General features: G+C 40.4%; 1 protein-coding gene across 1 annotated transcript in view; it reads left to right on the forward strand.

Annotated features, from left to right (window-relative positions):
- The first annotated feature begins 2056 nt into the window (after positions 1-2056).
- The window catches only part of LOC149474352 (uncharacterized), a 66419-nt gene continuing 47273 nt past the window's right edge, over positions 2057-21202 (forward strand). The window contains exons 1-5 of the mRNA XM_089661620.1: positions 2057-2118; positions 4246-4344; positions 8866-8988; positions 9883-9885; positions 16546-16676. Of these exons, the coding sequence (XP_089517746.1) occupies positions 2057-2118; positions 4246-4344; positions 8866-8988; positions 9883-9885; positions 16546-16676 (418 nt within the window). The remainder of the gene's footprint in view (positions 2119-4245; positions 4345-8865; positions 8989-9882; positions 9886-16545; positions 16677-21202) is intronic.

A 21202-nucleotide genomic window follows, 5' to 3' on the forward strand; every position in this document is an offset into this window, starting at 1 on the left:
CGAGCAGTTGTGTACTATAACCCATAGTAGCTGATCCAAACCAATATTACTCTGAACATTCCATAGCTGCCTTTTTGTGGTCACAGAATAATTGATTTTAAGGATTTAAATATTGCAAAATTCCATTAAATATGACTCCAGCCTTGTTAAAATAACATAATTGAGGAGTAGATCATTCGGGTCTGTATTGCCAGACAAATATATAACAAAGATGTGTAGCATCATATGAAATCTACCAAGGGCAGTGGAATGACTACAGGACAAACAGTAGAACCACTCTATCTGGGGATTTGCTAGTGCCAATATGGGTTAGAGCATGGATTAATGCTTTTGGGTCCCAAATGAGCATTTGTGGATCAGCAGGGGTTCTATTAGTGGTTAGGGTAATGTTAAGTTTAGATTTGCCCCCACTCCTGCTCCCTCCTCACTGGCTGTTATTGATAGCAGTGGGATCCAATGGCTCCAGCTGCTGTGACAGAGCCAATGAGAAGAGAGAGAACCGAGAGAGACTCTTTTCTCCTGCACATCACTGGGTTGAAATTAGGTTCAGGTAAGTATAAGGGGGGGGGGGGAGATACTGCATGCAGAAGGTTTTTTACTAAAAAAGTCTGCCTTTTCAGCCACTTTAAGGGTTAGGTTAAGTGCTAGGAGGGAGGTCGAAGTTTAATTTCAGGGGTTTGGTAACATTATCAGGTTCAGATGAAAAGGTGGTTAAGTGTTAGGGTCAGTTTAAGGTTTCGTTAAGGCCTGAAGGTCAAGGAATGATGGGAAACTTTCTTTTTTTACATGTTTCCGGTGCCAGAATCCCTTCACTGAGAGCTATCAGTACCACATTCTTGCAATGAATATAGATTCTAGTGGGAGTGCTGGTTGCAGCTTTAAAGTGGTATTAGACCCAAAAGGAACCTTTTTTTATCTTGCAATTTTCCAATTCTTAGATGTAATGATTGCATTAGTTTGTTTTTTTTTTTTCTTTTATTTTCGCATGGTGATCCCACTAGTAAGTCTGTTCTGCAGATGTAGCAGTTAGAGGGCTGTCACAAGCCATTTACCTCTGACAGGGGTGCTTACAATGATCAACCTTTATTTATTTATGTAACACCTTTAGCCCAAAAGGAACAAAACTGTTGCTGAAACCGCTTAAAAAGTGTTAGCTTCAATTTGTCAGTGTATTTAAATCTGCTAGTACATCTAACACCCCCCAGACTGACAATGCTGCTGTCATAAGGTTCCCCCTGTGCTTCTTCATCCAGAGTGGAGGCACTCTATAACAGGAGGTGTGTTACTGGCCAGATCATAGAGGAAAAAACACGCCACAAAAAGAAAACTTATGCAGTCACCACATGTAATGACTGTAAGGTGCAATATATAATCTTTTTTTATTTTTGGTTATGTACTGCTTTGAGTTGACTTTTGGCGACTCTGTGCAGGCTGTTTTTTATTGCTATGAAAATGCTTGTTGAATGTGATAATTATAAGACTAGCATTTACAATCTTATAGTACCAGTGCATGAACCCTTATTCTGGGCATCCACGGGAAGTTTTTTTTGTTCAACCCAGCAGGATTGCTCTACTAACACATCTGATGTTAGTGCGCCAATCTCCCTGCTGTGCTTCTGTGTTCTGACAGGGGGACTACCCCCCTGTGATCGGCACTGGCAGCCATTGGCTGCAAACATTGATCAGATGCTGGTTTCCAGCATGTTCATTTGACGGAAGCCAGTCATGAGACCAGCTTCTGTCAGACGAGAAGCTGTACACATGGGTCAAAAGTTGACTGGTAACTGCCGAACTGACCATTTTCAGCTGATTTTCCTTTAGCTTAACATATATTTGTCTACAAAATCCAATGAGTAAAACATGCAGCAAGTATGTAATAACATGGAAGTCACACCATAACTAACAGTAAGCAAAATGTAACAAAGCAACTCTGTTATCTGAATTTCTGTGTCTTTTCTGATTTCATATCTCTACATACCTTATTGCAGCCTTTCTGTATATTGTATGTATATTGATTTTTTCCATAAATATTCAGTTTGCTCCAGATGGAAAAGCCATGGATTTACTCAATCCTCTCAATGAAGAGATGACAGCAGTATTTGTTTCTGCTCTTGGAATGTAAGTACTTGGACAGGAACGCTAATATTTGAGTGTCTCATTAAATGTCATTTCAACCAAAACTGATATTTCTGGTTTCGGTAGATACTGGAGAGCTGAACTACCTAAGCCCTGGTTCACATCTGTGCATTCGTGCGGGCTGCGATTTGCGTGGGCATGAGAGCCCATTCATTTGAATGGACTCCAGTACCCTGGGACATGCAAGGAAGAAGTCTCTGCACTACTTGAGATGGAATGGATGGCAGCCAGGTGTAAACAGACAGACGGCAACATGTAAACTGACATCCGACCACCCATATAAGAAAGTGGGCTGTGTTCGTGTCCACTCTGCATAAGCAGAGCGGACACGGACCTGTCATCCGTCTGCTCAGTGGGGATAATAGCACTACAAATAAAAGCAAAATGCTCTGTTCAGGAGCCCGAATCTGCATACAGCCACACATATGTCAAATTGAGAGCAGCAACTGTGTGCATGCAGCCACTGCATCCCAATTGGCATGAATGGCATGAATGGGACTACCTGCACAGGGATGCATGGAAACTCATCCTTCACATGGGTGTAAGCTTAAAGTGATACTAAAGTGTTGTTTTTTTTGTCATACTTACCTGCTGTGTGGTTTTGAACAGAGCAGCCCAGATCCTCCTCTTCTTGGGTCCCCCGCTGGTGCTTCTAGCACCACCCTCCTGGTGGGTGCTCCCACAGCAAGCAGCTTGCTATGGGGGCACCCAAGCAAGCATGTTCCCAAGTCATGGCTCTGCATGTCCATTCACACACAGAGCCATGACTTGGCCCCTCTCCTGATTGACTCACTGGCTGTGATAGATAGCAGCAGGATCCAATCAGGAGTGAGGGTCCCCAGAAAACCAAGGCTCTCGTATACATCACTGGATCAGGATGGGGCTTAGGTAAATGTTAGGGGGGCTGGGGGACTGCTACACACAGATGGTTTTTTACCTTCATATATACAATGCATGAAGATAAAAAACCTTGAGCCTTTACAACCACTTAAAGTAGCCCACATGAATAATACCTTACCATTTGGCTACAGGATGTTGCAGGGAGTGCAAATACAAATATTTTTAACAAGTAAAAGAAATCACATATACTATATGCACTAGACCAGGGGTATCCAAACTTTTTAAACAAAGAGCCAGTTCACTGCTCTTTAGACGTTTAGGGGGGCCAGACTGTGGCCATTGGGAGTAGAAAAGGTCCCAACGTCAGTGGGAAAAGACAATGCTCCATCTGTGTTATCAGTGGGAGGAATAATGCCCCATTATTGGTATTAGTGGGAGGAATAGTACTCCATCCCAGATGTCAGTGGGAGGAATAGTGCCTCATCGTTCATGTCAGTGGGAGAAATAGTGCCCTATCATTGGTGTCAGTGGGAGGAACAGTGCCTCATTGTTGGTTTTTAGTGGGAGGAATAGTACCCCATCATTGGTGTCAGTGGGAGGAATAGTGCCCGATCATTGGTGTCAGTGGGAGGAATAATGCCCCATCCCAGATGTCAGTGGGAGGAATAGTGCCTCATCATTGGTGTCAGTGGGAGAAATAGTACCCTATCATTGGTGTCAGTGGGAGGAATGGTGCCCCACTATTGGTGGCAGTGGGAGGAATTGTGTCCCATCATTGGTGTCTTTAAGAGAAATTGTGCTCCATTGTTGGTGTGAGGGGAATTATGTCCCATTGTTGGTACCAGTGGATGAAATAGTGTTCCAAGGGCCTGATAAAAGTAAGCTAAGGGCTGCATCTGGCTGCAGTTTGGAGACCACTGCAGTAGACTAATACCAATAGTCTATGTGCAGTCAATAGTTTGCATCTAACTCATGACACTGCCATAAGTGAAAAATGATGTGCAGATGAGCAGGGAATCTTTCCTAAATGCTGCAATTGTTTTAAATTCCTTCATGCAACTGTCTAACTTTAACAATGTCATTTCTGCTTGCTGATTATCTACTGTTCATGTTAAGTCGTAGCTGTCATCATAAGTGCTTTTTTTTTTTCTGTCTGTGTAAATATTGTTTGTATAGAAGTAGTTCAGTATCTTGATTTTCAATAAACAATCAATCAATTGTAAATAATCAATAAAGTGACAAAATAAAAAAAACATACTGACTTCTCAGGACCGTTGATGGGGCCAGTGAAATAATTGTTGGCAGGCCAGAGGATGCTTACAGCTTGTATCTTTGTGGAAGAGAGCAGCTAGAAGACAAAAATTACAGGTATGTAAATTCATCAACACAGAGGCTAAATGGTTAGCACTTCCACCTGGCAACACTAGGATCGTTGGTTCAAATCCCAACCATGGCACCACCTGCCTGGAGTTTGCATGTTCTCCTTGTACCTGCATGGGTTTCCTCTGGGTACTTCAGTTTCCTCCCACACTCCAAAGACATGCTGGTAGTTACTGTAATCGTGTCCTGTCAAAATTGGCCCTAGTATATGAATGTGAGTTAAGGACCTAAGATTGTACACTCCTTGAAGGTTAGAGTCTGATGTGAATATACAATATATGTAAAGTGCTGCGTATATTTATGGCGCTATATAAGTACCTGTAATAAATAAAATCATCAGCTTTAAATAAAATGTGATATACTTTACCTGTGATAATTTATTTATAGCTCATCTACAGTTCCAATCACTTATTTTAGATCCTGGATAAGCAGACGCAGGGAAGATTAGGGGGTGGAGCACTCTCTTTTTCTATTGGTAGTTTAAAGCTATTACTTTTCTGGGGTTTTGGATAAATCAGAGAAGAGTTAGAAGCTTTGCAATGTCTTTACTGTTGTCTGAGCACCCATTGTAGTGATTCACCCTCTCTGCTTTCCTGGGGACTATTGCTATAGTGCAACTAAGTGGAAGACTAGCTTCCCACTTCCCCCATAGAGAGGGATTTACTAAAACTGGTGCACTGAGAATCTGGTGCAGCTGTCCATGGTACCCAATCAGCTTCTAACTTCATCTTGTTCAATAAAGCTTTGACAATAAAACCTGAAAGCTGATTGGTTTCTATGCATAGTTTTACCATATTTTGCACTCTGCAGTTTTAGTAAACAGGCCCTATAGGGTCATGTCTGACAGTCAAACTTCTGGGGACTTTGGCTGTTGCCAGTCATAAGCATTTAGAGACCCACATTTGCCAATCACAAAACACTACATCAGCATGAGCGGGACTGCTGTTAGAAACCACTGGGTCCCATACAGCCAGCCTGACAGCCCCCCTACCCCCCAAAAAAAAACACATTTTACTATGGTTCAGGTATGAATGAACACAGTGAGTAATTGGTACCAAATTGTGTTCATTCAGGAAAGGAAGGGACTGATAAATGTATCATTTACCAGACCCTTCCCCTCATTTCCATCCTAAAGGATCCTATGGTGTGCTTGCAGTTTGCCAATGGGAAGGAGGGACAGGAAGCTGGCAGCACTGTGGGGGCACACAGATGAACCTTGGCAGCAGGGGGAAACGTATGGTGCACAGGGAGGGTATTAGGTGCGGTAGAGGAGGGGCCAGTTAATAGAATGGCTCTTTCTGCAGCAGCTGAAAGCCAGTGGGAGGGAGAGGAGAAGAAACCAGCTTTCAGCTGCTGCAGGGGATCGATTTTAGTAATTGCCCCCCGCAATGCAAATCACCCTCGCTGCCCACATCTGATTCACTCAGCTGCCTTAACGCTTCCCACCTGAATATTTATATGCTATCCTCAGAAGGTACTTAAAATGACAACACCATTACCTGGCAAGGAAAGGGCAAGACCTCTCCTTATGGGATACCCACATGGAAGAAAAATATATTTTAAATATGTTTTAAAAATATTCTTCCCAAATATATTGCCATACATTTGAAATGCTACAATTTTGGCCATATTCAATAAATTTCAAAATATATTTCAATAAATATGTATATATGTATATATATATATATATATATATACACACTGTATATTGAAATGTATATATATATACACTGTATGTTGAAATGCTTTTTATTACAAAATATATGAAAGACATTTTTAAAAATACATTTCAAATACACTGTATGTCTTTAAAAATACAAATCTACATTTTTGGAATGCATTTTCAAATATATGTAAAAATATATGTTAAAATGACTTTTTTATATGTTAAAAAAAATCTGAAGAATATATTTTAATAAAATATATTTTTAAAAATATATATTTTTTAAATGTATTCTTCAGATTTTTTCTTCAGAATATGGCCAAAATTGTAGCATTTCAAATATATGGCAATATATTTGGGAAGAATATTTTTAAAATATATTTCAAATGTATTTTTCTACCATATGGGTAATAATACCTGATACAAGCAAATATAAAGTGATGAGAATTTTTTTGGTTGTCACTGAAACAGAAGGCAAGGGGAAATCTTCCAATGACACATCAGTACCAGTAACAACTGTTGGTTTTTCCATACTTATGGGAACATTTCCTTTCACTTCCTGCTGTGTTTCAGGAACCAGAGGTGAAGGGAAATCTCTCCCACACAGACATAGATGTCAAAATAGAGATTACCAATAGTGTTAACCATTCCATAACATAACCAAACGGTTTGGCTATACTGTATATTCAATTTGGTATGTATTAGGCAATTTATTTGAAAAAAAAAAAAACCTGCTTGAAAGGGGTTAATTTTCAAATTACTGGAGTTCTGCTTTAGGTTTTGAGTGAATTCATATCCTGACTGAAAGTGGTTGTAAACTTCTGAGATGTAATCTGAACAAAGCATATTCCTGTAATAGTGTGTACTTGTCTTAATACAGAGCACAAAGGGTTTGATTTAGTAAAGACAAATAGTCTGTGTATTGCAAGTGCAATTGCACTAGATTTAAGGGGGAAGATCTGAAATGAGGGGAAGCTCCACTGATTTTTATCATCCAATTATGTGCAAGCAAAAATACCGTTTTTTTATTTTCCTTGCAGTCCCTGACCCTTTCCAAAAAACGCATCGGGTGAAAACACGGAGATGTGAACCTGTCCCGTAGGAAATCATGTTAAATGGACTGTACTGCGTTTCTGCAAAACGTGGCAGAAAACGCTTTGGTGTGAACCTAGGGTTAAAGTATAACTAATGGCAAAACTTATTTTTTTAAATTTGGATATCGTGGAGATGGATTAGAATACCTAATAAGCTTTTATTGCTGTCCGTGTCCCCAGTAGGGAGATTCACCCTCTCTATTTGTCCTGTTTAGCATTGTCATCAAAAGTGAAAGTACAAGAAACCTCAGATTTTGGGTTGTCCCCAGAAAAGGAATATAGGGGAAATTTTCCAATGGGGACACTAGTTCTGGTGCCCTAATTTGCAGATATTTTCTCATTTCCTGGTTTGGCTATGGGACAGGAAGTGAAGGTAAATCTCCCCAATGGGACTCAGATGACAAAAAAATAAACTGACGGGTTATAACCCTCCAAAATGAAAAAAATAAAAAGTTTCTACTTTAAGGGCTTGAAACAGATGGTGAGGAGGCGATATAATGCCTACTCAATATACTTTCCAAATGCCCTCTGAAGAGTGATTCCAATGTGGATCACCCTTCAGAAGGCACCACATGTGTAAACGAGGCCTTTTGCCTCTCAGTACATTTGGCAGACGATGGAAAGGTGATGATAATAATATAAGAAAAAAATACACATTTCTTTAGGATTCATTTCCCTTTTTACTTTTAGAAGAAAGGAATTGGGTGAGATTGTGAATGGGACTGCTCATCACTTCTCCTATTAATAAATTGTCCCTTTAGATCTAAGCCTATGGGTCTTTTCCACAAGTTCAGCATGACTACAGGTGTGTAATTTGAAATGTGAGGGACAAAAAGACCACTTATGTCATTTCAGCTCTGGCGATGTTTTAGCTGAAGTTTAGAATATAAAATATTTTAGGCGGGATGAACTATAGGGGATTAGTTTGCCACTAATATTATATACAGTGAAGGAAATAAGTATTTGATCCCCTGCTGATTTTGAATGTTTGCCCACTCACAAAGAAATGATCAGTCTAAAAATTGAATGGTAGGTGTATTGTAACACTCCAGTCCAGCCTCGTGTAGGTCTACAATCTTGTCCCTGACATCCTTGGACAGCTCTTTGGTCTTTGCCATGGTGGAGAGTTTGGAATCTGATTGTTTGATTGCTCCTGTGGACAGGTGTTTTTTATACAGCTAACAAAATGAGATTAGCAGCACTCCCTTTAAGAGACTGCTTCTAACCTCATCTTGTTACCTGTATGAAAGACACCTGGTAGCCAGAAATCCTGCTGAATGATAAGGGATCAAATATTTATTTCCCTCATGAACAGGCAAATCAGTGCATAATTTGTTAGACATGCATTTCTTTAGAATTTTTTGTTTCTATTCTGTCTCAGTGTTACAATACACCTACCATTCGATTTTTAGACTGATCATTTCTTTGTGAGTGGGCAAACATTCAAAATCAGAAGGGGATCAAATACTTATTTCCTTCATTGTACACTACATTTCACAATCCAGAAAATGCAACGATTCCACAATAGTGGTCATTGACAAAACTGCAGCAGTTATTTTACATCCATTTATTTTATCAGTTTACAAAAAATAAATATCACTAGGGTGTGGAAATGTGTTCATTCCTGTTTCTAATGGAGTTGTACTTTTATCTCACAAGCTGTTATTTTATGCACCTAGAAGATCTTCTATTTCTTCTTGCTTTAATATTTCTTTAGTTTTGTTTTCACTGAGCAGACTTTTTCCACTTTAGCACATTATTTGAACTGACAGCGGAGAGAAGTGAGACAAGCAGTGACGGAAGATCTCTCTATGTACGATCGGTAGTCAAGATTTTTGAACTAGGTGAAAAGTCTCTGCAGGCCACTGAGAATGTGTAAGTACATGTGCTGAGGCTAGGGTAAAGAAATGGCTCCTCACTAGATCCTTTTTGAGGACTAAAGGTTACAAAGGGGATGAAACGTGTCCATGGCAAGAATGAACGATACGGGAAGACCTCCATCATCACTTTTGGGCATGTTCCTTTGCCCACAAGTTCAAACAGAAAATCCAGGACTTTGCCAGAACTATATTGAAAGTACCAGTTCTCACCTTCTCCCTAGTCTTGACTGTTTGGTGTGAAGGGAACAAAAACAAAAAAAGACGTACCTGGATAGTCTCCACCATTTATAAAGAAACTTTGTAGGATGCTAGGAACCTATGTGCCTATAAAACATATGATGTTATCTGTAAAATTGGTAACTGAGCGCTGGGTAAATAATGCAAAAGCTGCTAGCATATAGAGGTAACCTCAAGAACCCAATAAAAGAATCATAAAACACATAAATATGCAGCGCAAGTAAAATGAACACATATGGAAAAATTGGACTAATAAAACGCACTGGATCATATAAAAGATACGGAGTCTGTTATATGGTGAGATGAATAAAGTGATCAGTGCAAATATTCAATAGTTAAGTGCTGGAGGGAAACTGTGACTCTTGTAATTGTGAAAATAGACAAACATTGCACTAACCAGATAGCGCAATTTAATGCACATGGCGCATATAAGACCTGCTCCTGGTACTCTGGATGTGTAATACTGCAAGGATAGGTGTCATCAGCGTAGAGGCCACTAGGTGTCATCCATCCAGGTAGACCCTCAAGTCTACGAATATGCCAGTCACAGCCACCAGGGGAAGGGTCATGCACAAATCCAAGCCACAGATAAACCTTCAAAAAACAGGCTCCCAAGGAATGAAGAGCCCAGAGAAAGCCTCCAATGGTGTAGTAGGTCTTTATTCCAAGAAATAACAGCATAAGCAGGTTTAAAAGAAAGAACTTACATCTGAATCCAATATGGCCGCTGGCCTTGTATCAAGGTGGTATATGCACAATGGTTAGGGGCAACTCCCTAACGCGTTTCGTGTCCTTACACTTCTGAAGAAGCCATACAAAGTAGTGTGCAGGAGCTGACAGGGGAGAGAACTGTATTGTTGACATACAGTTCTCTCCCCGTCGGTATTACTCGGCAATCACCGGGCGCTGGCGAGTAATTACCAGCCGGGACCTGGTGATTGACAGCTGAGGTTGCAAATGGCGGCACGGGTACCCGGAACTATAAAATCATGTATATATACGTGATTTTGTGCATCCGTGCCACCCTGTAGCAGTATTTCTGCTATAGGGCGGATGGCAAGCTGTTAAAAAAACAAAAGAAATGCTTCCCTTCAAAACCACTGACTACATTTTTAGTTATCTATTGATCTGAGGGCATTTTTAAAAAAGTGAATATGGCCTGCAGATTCATGTTAGTTAGCAAAACCCTGTGATGCATATAGGGGGTGAATATCAGCAAGAGAAAATGGTGATTGTAGACTGCATTTGGCTAGCAAAGGTATTTTCTTACTGCCTTGTAAGATCTGATAAGTTCTTGGCAGCTAAAAACTGGCATACCGGTTTTTCAGAGCTATAAAGATATGGCATTAGCAATTTCACACAACAAATTGCCACTGTAAAATGGTCATAAGGTCATATGTACTTGCTGCTGTACTTTACACATTGGCTGTGATTACCAAAGTCACTTACAAATTTAAAAGACTGTTTCCGCAAACAGTAAACATTGTCACGTTGGTGATAACCTTCCTTTTTTCTGTGACTTCTATAAGATGACCTAAGCAAGTTCTCAGTTTTAGAAAAAATGCAAATCATACTCTAAATTGCTAAAGTATCATCAAACCAAATTCAAACATTGACAGCTGCACTCACTATTATCCACACTATCCAAATATTATAAAAACTTTTAATCCCATACGTGTGTTATAAACAATCAATTCATATGTGCTGCAAAACAAACCAAAAATGCCATCACTATAAAAAACAGAGAAAAAGGTGAAGAAAAAAGAAAATAGTCCAGTGCAAATTAACATTGCCAGTAAAAGTCTTTCAGAAAGTATAGTTCTACAAAATCACTGTGTCCCACAATTCATAGGTAAAATCCTCTTCAGAGAGTTAGACCCCAAATCCTAAGAGGTCTAACAGCGCTAATGGGGGCCAAATCTCACCAATGGATGGATAGTTGAATTAGTGGCAGTTTGAGTTAGTGGAGATACATGCACTTAAGATGAGCCACTTCCTGACGCTTAAGTGTGGGCACCCAGCTGTGACAGCTTGAGGCTTCAAAGCCTGGTGCCCACTGCGCATGCGCGAGTAGTGCTGCACACTGTGAATGTTCCCGTAGTCTTCTGGAACCTGTTATGTGTCCCAGAAGACTACGGGGAGGGAGAGAGCACAATTTCCGCTTTCGATTGCCTAGGCGGTCCAGCAGAAGTGGGTACCCTCTCCCCAAAGGTGCCAATTCCTCATGGGCAGCGGGGACCAGTACTTAAAATAGAACTTCCTCTTTTGGGTGCAGATCCACTTGACGTTGACCATACACAGAGCAAAATTTGTTATTTGGGTGGCCATGTCACCACCCTCTTATCTAGCATCCTTTGATCGAAAAATCAAAAGAGCTGAGTGGAAAATTGTTGGCCAAACAGTGGCTGTATCCAATCAAATTCAGGCCCTGACAGCTGTCAAAATACAATAGCTGCAATGGGGAAGTTTTCTATGCTTTGTATAGCGTGGATAGAGGAATCTGTTAGATTGTGTATGACTATCGTTATGTATCACCCTCCTAGTTAGGTGCTACGATTAGGTAAATTTAGTTCTGGGCTCACTGTAATCAGTGTGTGTTTAGGTCTGTTCTGTGTTTCCTAGGCTGTAAGTTTGATTGCTTTTCCTGCAAACTAGAACCTTCTGCACAGATGGTTGCTGGGAGTGTGTATAAATAGTATGAGATCTGGAACAGAAGAATCTTGTCCCTGGGGAGGAGATCACAGCCTGGAGGAGGGTGCTGTCTTGCGTTTGCTGCTCTTCACGGTCCCAGCTGTGCTGGCTGGGGGCCAATGTTTGCTGGATGTTGTTGAAGCTGACTGGGGCCTGTTTTCTAAGGATCTAATCTGGTATCACAGGGAGAAAGTGCCTGGAAGATATTGGAAGGAGGCAACCAATCATCTAAGGACATTTGTGAGTACAGGCTAGTGTGACAGATCCAAGAAACTGTGTGCCGTTGACAAAACCCTCTGGTGCTAAAGAGTCAGCTGTGTTTAAAGGGGACATTGTGGTTAGTATCCTGAAGAGTTTAGTCTATTTCATTTTCAGTGAAACGGCTCTGCTCTACTACTGCAAGGTTCAGTCCGCCATTCACTTGTGCAAGGACTTGGCTCATAGTTCTACAGAAGAAAGAGTGACCTTATGTTTGTACATAGTTTTGGAGTATCCCACTCAGTTCCCTATCTCCATCCAAGTTACCCAGGGCAACAATTGGGAAAAGAACCATGGGCATCTATCCAGCGGCTCCTACAGGGGTAGCACTAGAGTTAGATCAGCTTTGCGTGGTGGCGTGTGGCATTAATGCGAGCTACTTAGGAGGCTGACGGATTGCTTGAGTCCAGGAGTTCTGGTCTGCCCTGTGCTATGTTACCTTTGGGATGAATTAGAGCAGAGACGGAGCCTGGCCTTCTCATCTGACATCACAAATGTGCTTTTGGAAGAATGGTCAAACATTCCCATAGACACACTCCTAAACCTTGTGGACAGCATTCCCAAAAGAGTTGAAGCTGTTATAGCTGCAAAGGGTGGGCCAACCCTACGGACTAAGACTGGGATGCCATTAAAGTTCATGTGCATGTAAAGGCAGGCATCCCAATACTTTGACAATATAGTATACATACAGTATTACAGAGATGTACTGAATATGTTTTTTTTTTTTTAAATATTTGTTTACATATTGCCTTGACATATACATTACGAGATTTTTTTTTTGGCAGGGCTTCTTAGTTAATAATTGTTAGCTTGTAATCCAACTCTAATGGATATTGAAAAAATGTTTTTTCACTGTTTGCCTTTCAGCTTATTGAGAGGTTTCTAAACAGGAGACATAACAACACTGGACATCTCTTGAGACTGCAAGACAAAGAACTTGTCTGTTTGCAGCTTGAGGATGCATTCCATGCGTGTTTCCTGCACTGCCCTCAAAACACACTGCCGTTGGGATCTGCTGCGGTTGCCAATGTAATGTTGATGGCACCCCAAACGCAGATCACAAACATAGTACCAGAGCACCATACGATTTGCTGTGTTGCATTTTTGAAAAGCAGTGCATTCATGACCTTTTTTTGCATCCAGTGTAATTTGCAGTGTATTCAAATGAATGGGCTGCACAATTGCACAGCATGGGAACCACACAGGATTGCAAATCACTTTCCAGTGCAATTCCAGTTTGAAATGGTCCTTAGTTATGTGTCATGCTAGATATTCTAATGATTTTACATGAGTCAACTGAAAGGCTTACCAATGCATAAACTCACACAGGGTATGTGTGTTCCTGCTCTGGCTACCTAAAGCTGAACTTCAAGCAGATAGAAAAAAATCATTAGAACCCAGCTGTGTAATTTATTTACTGGAAGAGCTGGAGATACACTTGTAGAATTTGGTTTGAAATTTTTTGTTTGAGATGTTTTAGGACTGTAGTGACCAGAAAATTTGAAGGTGCAGGATGGAAATTTCTTCTAATATGAACACATTTCTAAGACTCTGGTTTTCGTTCAGGAAACTATATTGTTTACTAAATTAAATGTTAAAAGCAAACAAATTTTGAAGTAGTTTCCAACTACATTTTTTTTTTAAATATACTTTATTTTTTAAATAAGTATAAAAAAAACAAGATACTTAATCTGGGTACATCCCACCCTGTACTGCGACGCAGCGCATGAATAAACCACATAACAATACAGTTCCAAACATACAAAAAATACATTCACTCAGCGGTGTGATGCCTAAAGTGGTGTGACGAGTTAGACCCCTGTCCCACACATCCTACATGGCACCGCAGCAAAAACTGTAGCATGCAAAACATTACAAAATCAATTCAGAAAAGCAGCGGGTGTGATGAGGGGATAGGAAGGAGAGTGGAGGGAGGGGAAACAGAGTTCACAGGCCTGAAGCTTTATTGAAAGGACAAAGACACACAAGGGAGAGTAGGGGGAAGGATAAATCTTCAGACGTCCTCTTCCTCCTTAAAGTCCATCAAGTTATAGTCTCTGAGCAGACTGTGGACCAGTCTGCAACAGTCCTCAATGGACATCCTCTCCCACTGGTGGATGAGGCGCTTCCTAGTGCACCATAAAGTGTCCTTGAAACAACACAGCACCCACCAGGCACCGTCAATGTCCTCCAGGGTAAAAGTCCCACAGAAAAGTCCGTTCAACACACCAAAGTGTGTGATGGCTGTCTGCGACACAAAGTTCTTGAGTTCTGGTTCCAAGGCCCTCAACAGGTCCTGAGTAAAAGAGCACTCCCAGAAAACGTGCTGAGAAGTTTCCAACGACATTTGTTAGGTCAACAAATGTAGTGTGAATTTTTGTACATACATTTGTTCAAAAATCTACTTTTGTATGGCCATCTTAAAACTGGCCATACAGATAAGGGAGAGGACAGAAATGCACTCAATGTGTAGCTGCTCCTTTATTATCCAATCACAGGCTGGGTTCCTGAACCGTATTGTCTAACTACAGGGTAGTCTACAGACCTGCCTGTGCAGTTTGCCATGATCACAATTCTTGCTGAACAGAATTCTGTGGCAGGTAAAACAATTTACATTAAAGTACTGAAACTTGTATTCATCTGACTAAATGTAATTCAATTCTGGGGAGAAATAAATTATTAACGTGAAAGTATACTAGGTAACTACAGTGTATGTCAAGGCAAAATACTAAAGAAACATATGCAGTACATATCTGCAATACATGGACATTTCCCTATGTTTTATTCCTTTAACCCCTTGCTGCCAGTGCTCCTCAGCTCTTTAAGGGGTTTTAGATGCCAGAAGGCAGGGTTTGTGATCTTGAGACCACCGTGAGTGGCTGTCACAGCAGTCACATGATCGGAAAGCTACCGATTGCAAGTAGCATATCGAGAGCTTTCCGTTAGCTGCTGGTAACAAGGTTGGGAACGTGCATGGTGCATGCCCTTGGCACAGTTCTGTTTTTGTTTGGGTACGCATACATACAGCCTCTCAGCATTATGGCCTACCCGCCGAGAGGCCACAGATAAGCATGTGGCTCGTGGGAAGGAGTTGAGGACCCTGATAGTATAGAAAAATACCTGTTGATCTGAAGAATCTGTTTGGGTCTCCAAACTTTCCAAACAAAGGTCAGGTTTACAGACTTTAGGGGAGAAAGACTGTGGCCAGTGTGTATAGAAATTGTCCTGACAATAGTAGGAATAAACAATGTTGGTGTCGATGCAGGAATTATTGCCTGGTTGTTGGTGTCATTGGGAGGAATAGTACCTCGTATGAGTGGAAGGAATAGTTCCCCAAGGGCCAGGCAAAGGATTGCATCTGGTCCCCAGGCCGCAGTTTGGAGGCCACTGACCTAGAGAATAATTGTTCTGTAGAGCAATATAGGAACTGTGGGGGTGCATTAGACTTCCTAAGATAACACAGGAAAAGTGAAGTTGTTCATAGATAGATTAAATCTTGGCCAGTTCAGCAGGGTACCAGCCGCTGTTTGATTCATTTATGGGCAGGCTGGTTGTACTGAAGTTGATAAATTGATTGACTTCAGTACAACCAGCCTTTCAGATCGTTTTCATGCGATTACTGCCAGTGGCTATAGCTGCTAACAGTGATCATTGTGTTCTGCCGAAATGTGAGGTTCCCCACTGATAGAACACAATAGCACTACAGGAGAGATACTGGGTGTGTTGAAGGGGGAATTTGAGCAATTTTCTTTCCTTCCATCTGTGGTGGAAAGAAAGAAAATTGTATAATCTGCGGCTTGCATAAAGAGGACACAGGACAGCTCAAATTTTTTTATTAGATCAACAGGTATACATTTTTATACTTATCACTTCAAACTGAACCTGTCTTTTTCACATCTATTTACCTTCTGCTTATTCCCTTACCAATTCCTTCTATTGCTGGCCAACAAGAAATATCCGGGTTTGGGTAGTTTTTTAAAATATGATATGTGTGTTGATATGTGTTTTAGTTATTATATTAGTTTTAGAAGGCATATTCAGCATCTTTTCCAACAATTTAATAGCATGTTTTACCCTGTAAAATACCAAATGAATCATGCACAATTAGAGTTTTTTTCCCTACTTTGGCCTGAAACTAAAAGTAGAGGGTACATTTGTCCAACAGTATGCTTTCAGCTTGATTTGTGATGGGATCCAGTTTTGAAACTCAGCTTGGTTGACTCACGTCTGTTTGATTCTCTCATGTGCGTGATATGTTATACAATATTATGATGCTGAGTATTTTGAAAATAAAATTACAATACAGTCAGTTCCCTTACCCAGAAGAAAAGATACTGATTTTTCATTGTTGCTGCTTTCTACCTAGTACATGGCCACTGCTGCATGTGTTAGAGAAACCCGATGTGGATAAAAAAGAGAGGCTTCTTCCACTCCTTTTAAAAGAGGCCTTAGAAGGGAATACTTACACTGTTCTGCTTGCCTGCATGAATACTGAAGGTAAGTGCCATTATATGCAGTATGCATTAGGGTTTATGTTTTATCACAACATTCATCTGAAAGTGATTTTTACATTTTACGTACAGTACTTGCTAGTTATGTGTATATATGTGCCGTCTGTCTGTGTTCTGTCTGTAATCAATTCTGTATACTCCTCATTCTTGGTTAATAACTGCTGTGACTTGATATCTAGATCCTCTATTAGATTTTATCATGAGGACAGGAAGAAATGGGCAATCCCTCCAATGGGCCTAAAGACCAATTCCCTTGGGTGGCAAAGTGTTCTTTTTTTTTTTTCACTGTCTGTGTCTCTGTCCCAGTGACAAGTATGCCCCCATTTCTTGTCCCGGTGTCACAAGAACAGGACGTTAAGGAGTTCCTTTTAATGCACTTATTGGAGTTTAAAGTGATTGTAAACCCTCACCTTGTAATACAACCAATTCAGTTTAAATTGGAAATGAAAGACAAAACATATGTGTATAGATATAAAACATTATATATACTTTTTTTCCCCTTTTTAATCATTGATAAAATACCCTCTGTACTCAGTTACATAAGAGAAACAGCAGTACACTGGTCTTTCCAGTCAATGGCTGTGTGTGTGTGTCTGTGTGTGTGTCTGTGTGTGTGTGTCTGTGTGTGTGGGGGGGGGGGGGGCATGGTAGCAGAAGTCAGATCATTGGAGGAGAGCACATGCCTAGTGTAGTAAGTTTTTATTAGGAAAACAGATGGACTGGCAGGGACACCAGGGATTTCACACAAAGGAAGCAATATCAAGAGAGCAGGATACTTTTTTATACAAGTACATGGTACAGCAGGCACATATCGGGGATATGAAATGTTGGGTTTATGTATTGTTTAAATGGACTAGGCTCAGACAACCTTCAATAATGAAAGAAAATTTGGCTGTGAATAGTAACTGTAAGTAGTACGTAAATTAAAGCAGAGTTCCAACTGAAAAAAAAAAAGTCAGCAGGTACAAACACTGTAGCTGCTGACTTTTAAAATACAGACACTTACACGTCCCTCGGTCCAGCTGTGTCCTCACTGGTTGTCTTCTCTCCCTGGTGCCGGCATTTTCAGTGTGGGCACCCGGCTGTGACAGTTTGCAGCTTCACAGCCGGGTACCCACTGCGCATGCGCAAGAAGCGCTACACTTTGTGAATGGCCCCATAGTCTTCTGGGACCTGTCACGTGTCCCAGAAGACAACGGGGAGGGAGTGGGTGGAGGACAACTTCCACTTCCAATCGCCTAGGCAATTGCAGTGGGAGTGGGTACCTGTCAAATTTGGGTACCCGCTCTCCCTTGCTCCCCAAAGTTGCCAATCCTTAATGGGGAGCGGGGGATAAAGGCATAAAGCGGAACTTCCCTTTTTGGGTGGAGGTCCACTTTAAGTGTCACTGCTTTAAGTAGCACTCACAGTCTTTAAATAAATAATTTGCGCTAGTAAATGTGTATAAAAAGAAATCATCAAATCATAAGTCCAGAAAAAAATATATATATGCCAATACCACAAAAAAAAAAAAAAAAAAAAAAAAAAAAAATTAAAAAAACTTTTAAGTGCAAAAAACTTTTGTGCAAAAAAAGTGTCTAAATATGAAAAATTTTTTCACCAAAAAACCTTGATAATATAATGGCAGATCATCCATAAATATATCTTCAGAAACGAAAACTCTGCAACACATCGATCCTCATCGATCGAAATAACAGGATGAAAAACTTTGTAGTTAATCGAAAATCCACTTCTCCAATAGATAAAGGACCACCTTCAAACGTATCCATGGGGGGAAATGCCAAGCACTCGAGAGAAACAGAAAGACTTCATGGTGCAATATTATAAAAACCAATTCCTTTATTAGGTACTCATTGCACTTACTCAAGAGGTGTCCCAGCCGACACCAGCATCAACAGCATAACAGCAATCACATAAACGAGCCTGGCTACTCAGCACATGCGCAGTAGCTGGCAGCCAAAAACGTAATGACGTCACATCAATCAAGCTCTGCCCTACGCGTTTCGTCATCGACGTCCTCACGGAGCGGATCCGCTCCGTGAGGACGTCGATGACGAAACGCGTAGGGCGGAGCTTGATTGATGTGACGTCATTACGTTTTTGGCTGCCAGCTACTGCGCATGTGCTGAGTAGCCAGGCTCATTTATGTGATTGCTGTTATGCTGTTGATGCTGGTGTCGGCTGGGACACCTCTTGAGTAAGTGCAATGAGTACCTAATAAAGGAATTGGTTTTTATAATATTGCACCATGAAGTCTTTCTGTTTCTCTCGAGTGCTTGGCATTTCCCCCCATGGATACGTTTGAAGGTGGTCCTTTATCTATTGGAGAAGTGGATTTTCGATTAACTACAAAGTTTTTCATCCTGTTATTTCGATCGATGAGGATCGATGTGTTGCAGAGTTTTCGTTTCTGAAGATATATTTATGGATGATCTGCCATTATATTATCAAGGTTTTTTGGTGAAAATTTTTTTCATATTTAGACACTTTTTTTGCACAAAAGTTTTTTGCACTTAAAAGTTTTTTTAATTTTTTTTTTTTTTTTTTTTTTTGTGGTATTGGCATATATATATTTTTTTCTGGACTTATGATTTGATGATTTCTTTTTATACACATTTACTAGCGCAAATTATTTATTTATTGGTACACTTTATATATGGTGATTTTTTGCAGCTGGTACACTATTAGTAAGTTATATAATTTTGACCATAGGCGCTATTATTAATTTTTCTTACTCACAGTCTTTAGCCTAGTCCCAATTTGTCATTCCTTCTAATTAGCTGTGTAGTGGTGAAGGGCAAGCTTTAGGGTCTTTGTGAACAAGTTTGTTTCAAGCACAGTTTGCATTACCATACAAGTCTACTGACATGCAAAACCTGCTTTAAACAGGTTAAATGCAGGTCATAATGAAGTCAAATGGACCTGTAAATTAATTCTCAGAGGCATCTTAAACTGATGTCAAACTGAGCCTATCAACACAAGCCCAAAAACCATTAACACAGGCCTCTAATATGCTGCTCTTCCCAAGTTCCTAGACCCCTGCCCTGATAACACTGTAAATGTAATCTAGTAATCAGAAGCAGGGCAGGGTAAGTCCTAATAGGCTGTTTTGAGACTAGAACAAATGGTGCCTAGGCACTGTCAAAATGTTGCAGTGCTTTTCTGCTTCTTCTAAATAGGAATTATTAGCTAAAGGTACATTATTTTTTTACTGATTGCTGTGTCACATGAAAGTGTATGTCTGGAAAAAACATACTCAGTACATCTCTGTAATGTGTACACATTTTCCAATGCTTTGTCGAATTAGAAATGCTGCAAGTACAGAAAAATACCTGTTGATCCTGCCAGCAATCCAGCGAACTTCTAACTACTTGTTTAAGCTAACAACACTGCTTCTTCTGCACTCAAATCCCATGTAGTGTTGTCAGCCCTGCTATTTCCTGTTGAACTATAGAACACCTCTGCCATATGTCATGGAGATGAGGAAAGTAGAAGGTGTTCTGTAGTCTAGCAGGAGAGAACTCAGGCAAGGTTTATAATACTGCTTGGGATTTCACTGCAGCAGAGGCACTGTCTTGTGTTAGAATCTCCCTGGATTTCTGAAAGGTATTTTCCTGTAGTTGCAGTGTAATTAAAAAGACATGTACATGTATTGAATATGAGTATTTTTTTTATTAATATTCTGCCTAGACATACTGTGCACTTTAAATTGTGCTACTAAAACTAAATGTAAAATTAGGCATAGGTTCACTTTACTATCTTACCAAGGTTACCCTTTACAAACACTACACTTGTGCTCAAAAGTTGGAGAATTGGTAAAATAATACCATTTTTAAAGAAAACATGAGTGAGCAGGTGAAATATATTTCTTTTATTTCTTATGGGATTCATATTCAACTGTAGGTCATAACAGAATGGCACAATCATAAAACAAAATATGGCAACATGTAAACAAATGAAATGACCCCTGTTCAATAGTCTGCATACCCTTAGTTCTTATTAACGTGTATTGCCCCCTTTTGCATCATTGACAGCGTGCAGTCTTTTGTAATAATTGTCTATGAGGCCCTGAATTCTTGCAGGTGGTATAGCTGCCCATTCGTCTTGGCAAAATGCCTCCAGGTCATGCAAAGTCTTTGGTCTTTGCATGTTTGAGATCTCCCCAGAGTGGCTTGATGATATTAAGGTCAAGAGACTGTGATGGCCACTCCAGAACCTTCACCTTTTTCTGCTGTAACCACTGAAGTGTCAACTTGGCCTTGTGCTTAGGGTAATTGTCATGCTGGAAAGTCCAAGAGCGTCCCATGCTCAGCTTTCCTGCAGAAGAATGCAAATTGTCTGCCAGTATTTCTGATAACATGCTGCATTCATCTTGCCATCAATTCTCACACGATTCCCTGTGCATTTAGAGCTCACATCCCCGAAAACATCAGTGAGCCACCACCATGCTTCACAATGGGGATGGTATTGTTGTTTTCTTTGTATCCCGTACAATTCTTCTTGCAGTTGTGG

Source organism: Staurois parvus, unplaced genomic scaffold (assembly GCF_062004578.1).
Source record: "Staurois parvus isolate SC_StPar_1 unplaced genomic scaffold, SC_StPar_1.0 ptg000006l, whole genome shotgun sequence".
NCBI lineage: Eukaryota > Metazoa > Chordata > Amphibia > Anura > Ranidae > Staurois > Staurois parvus.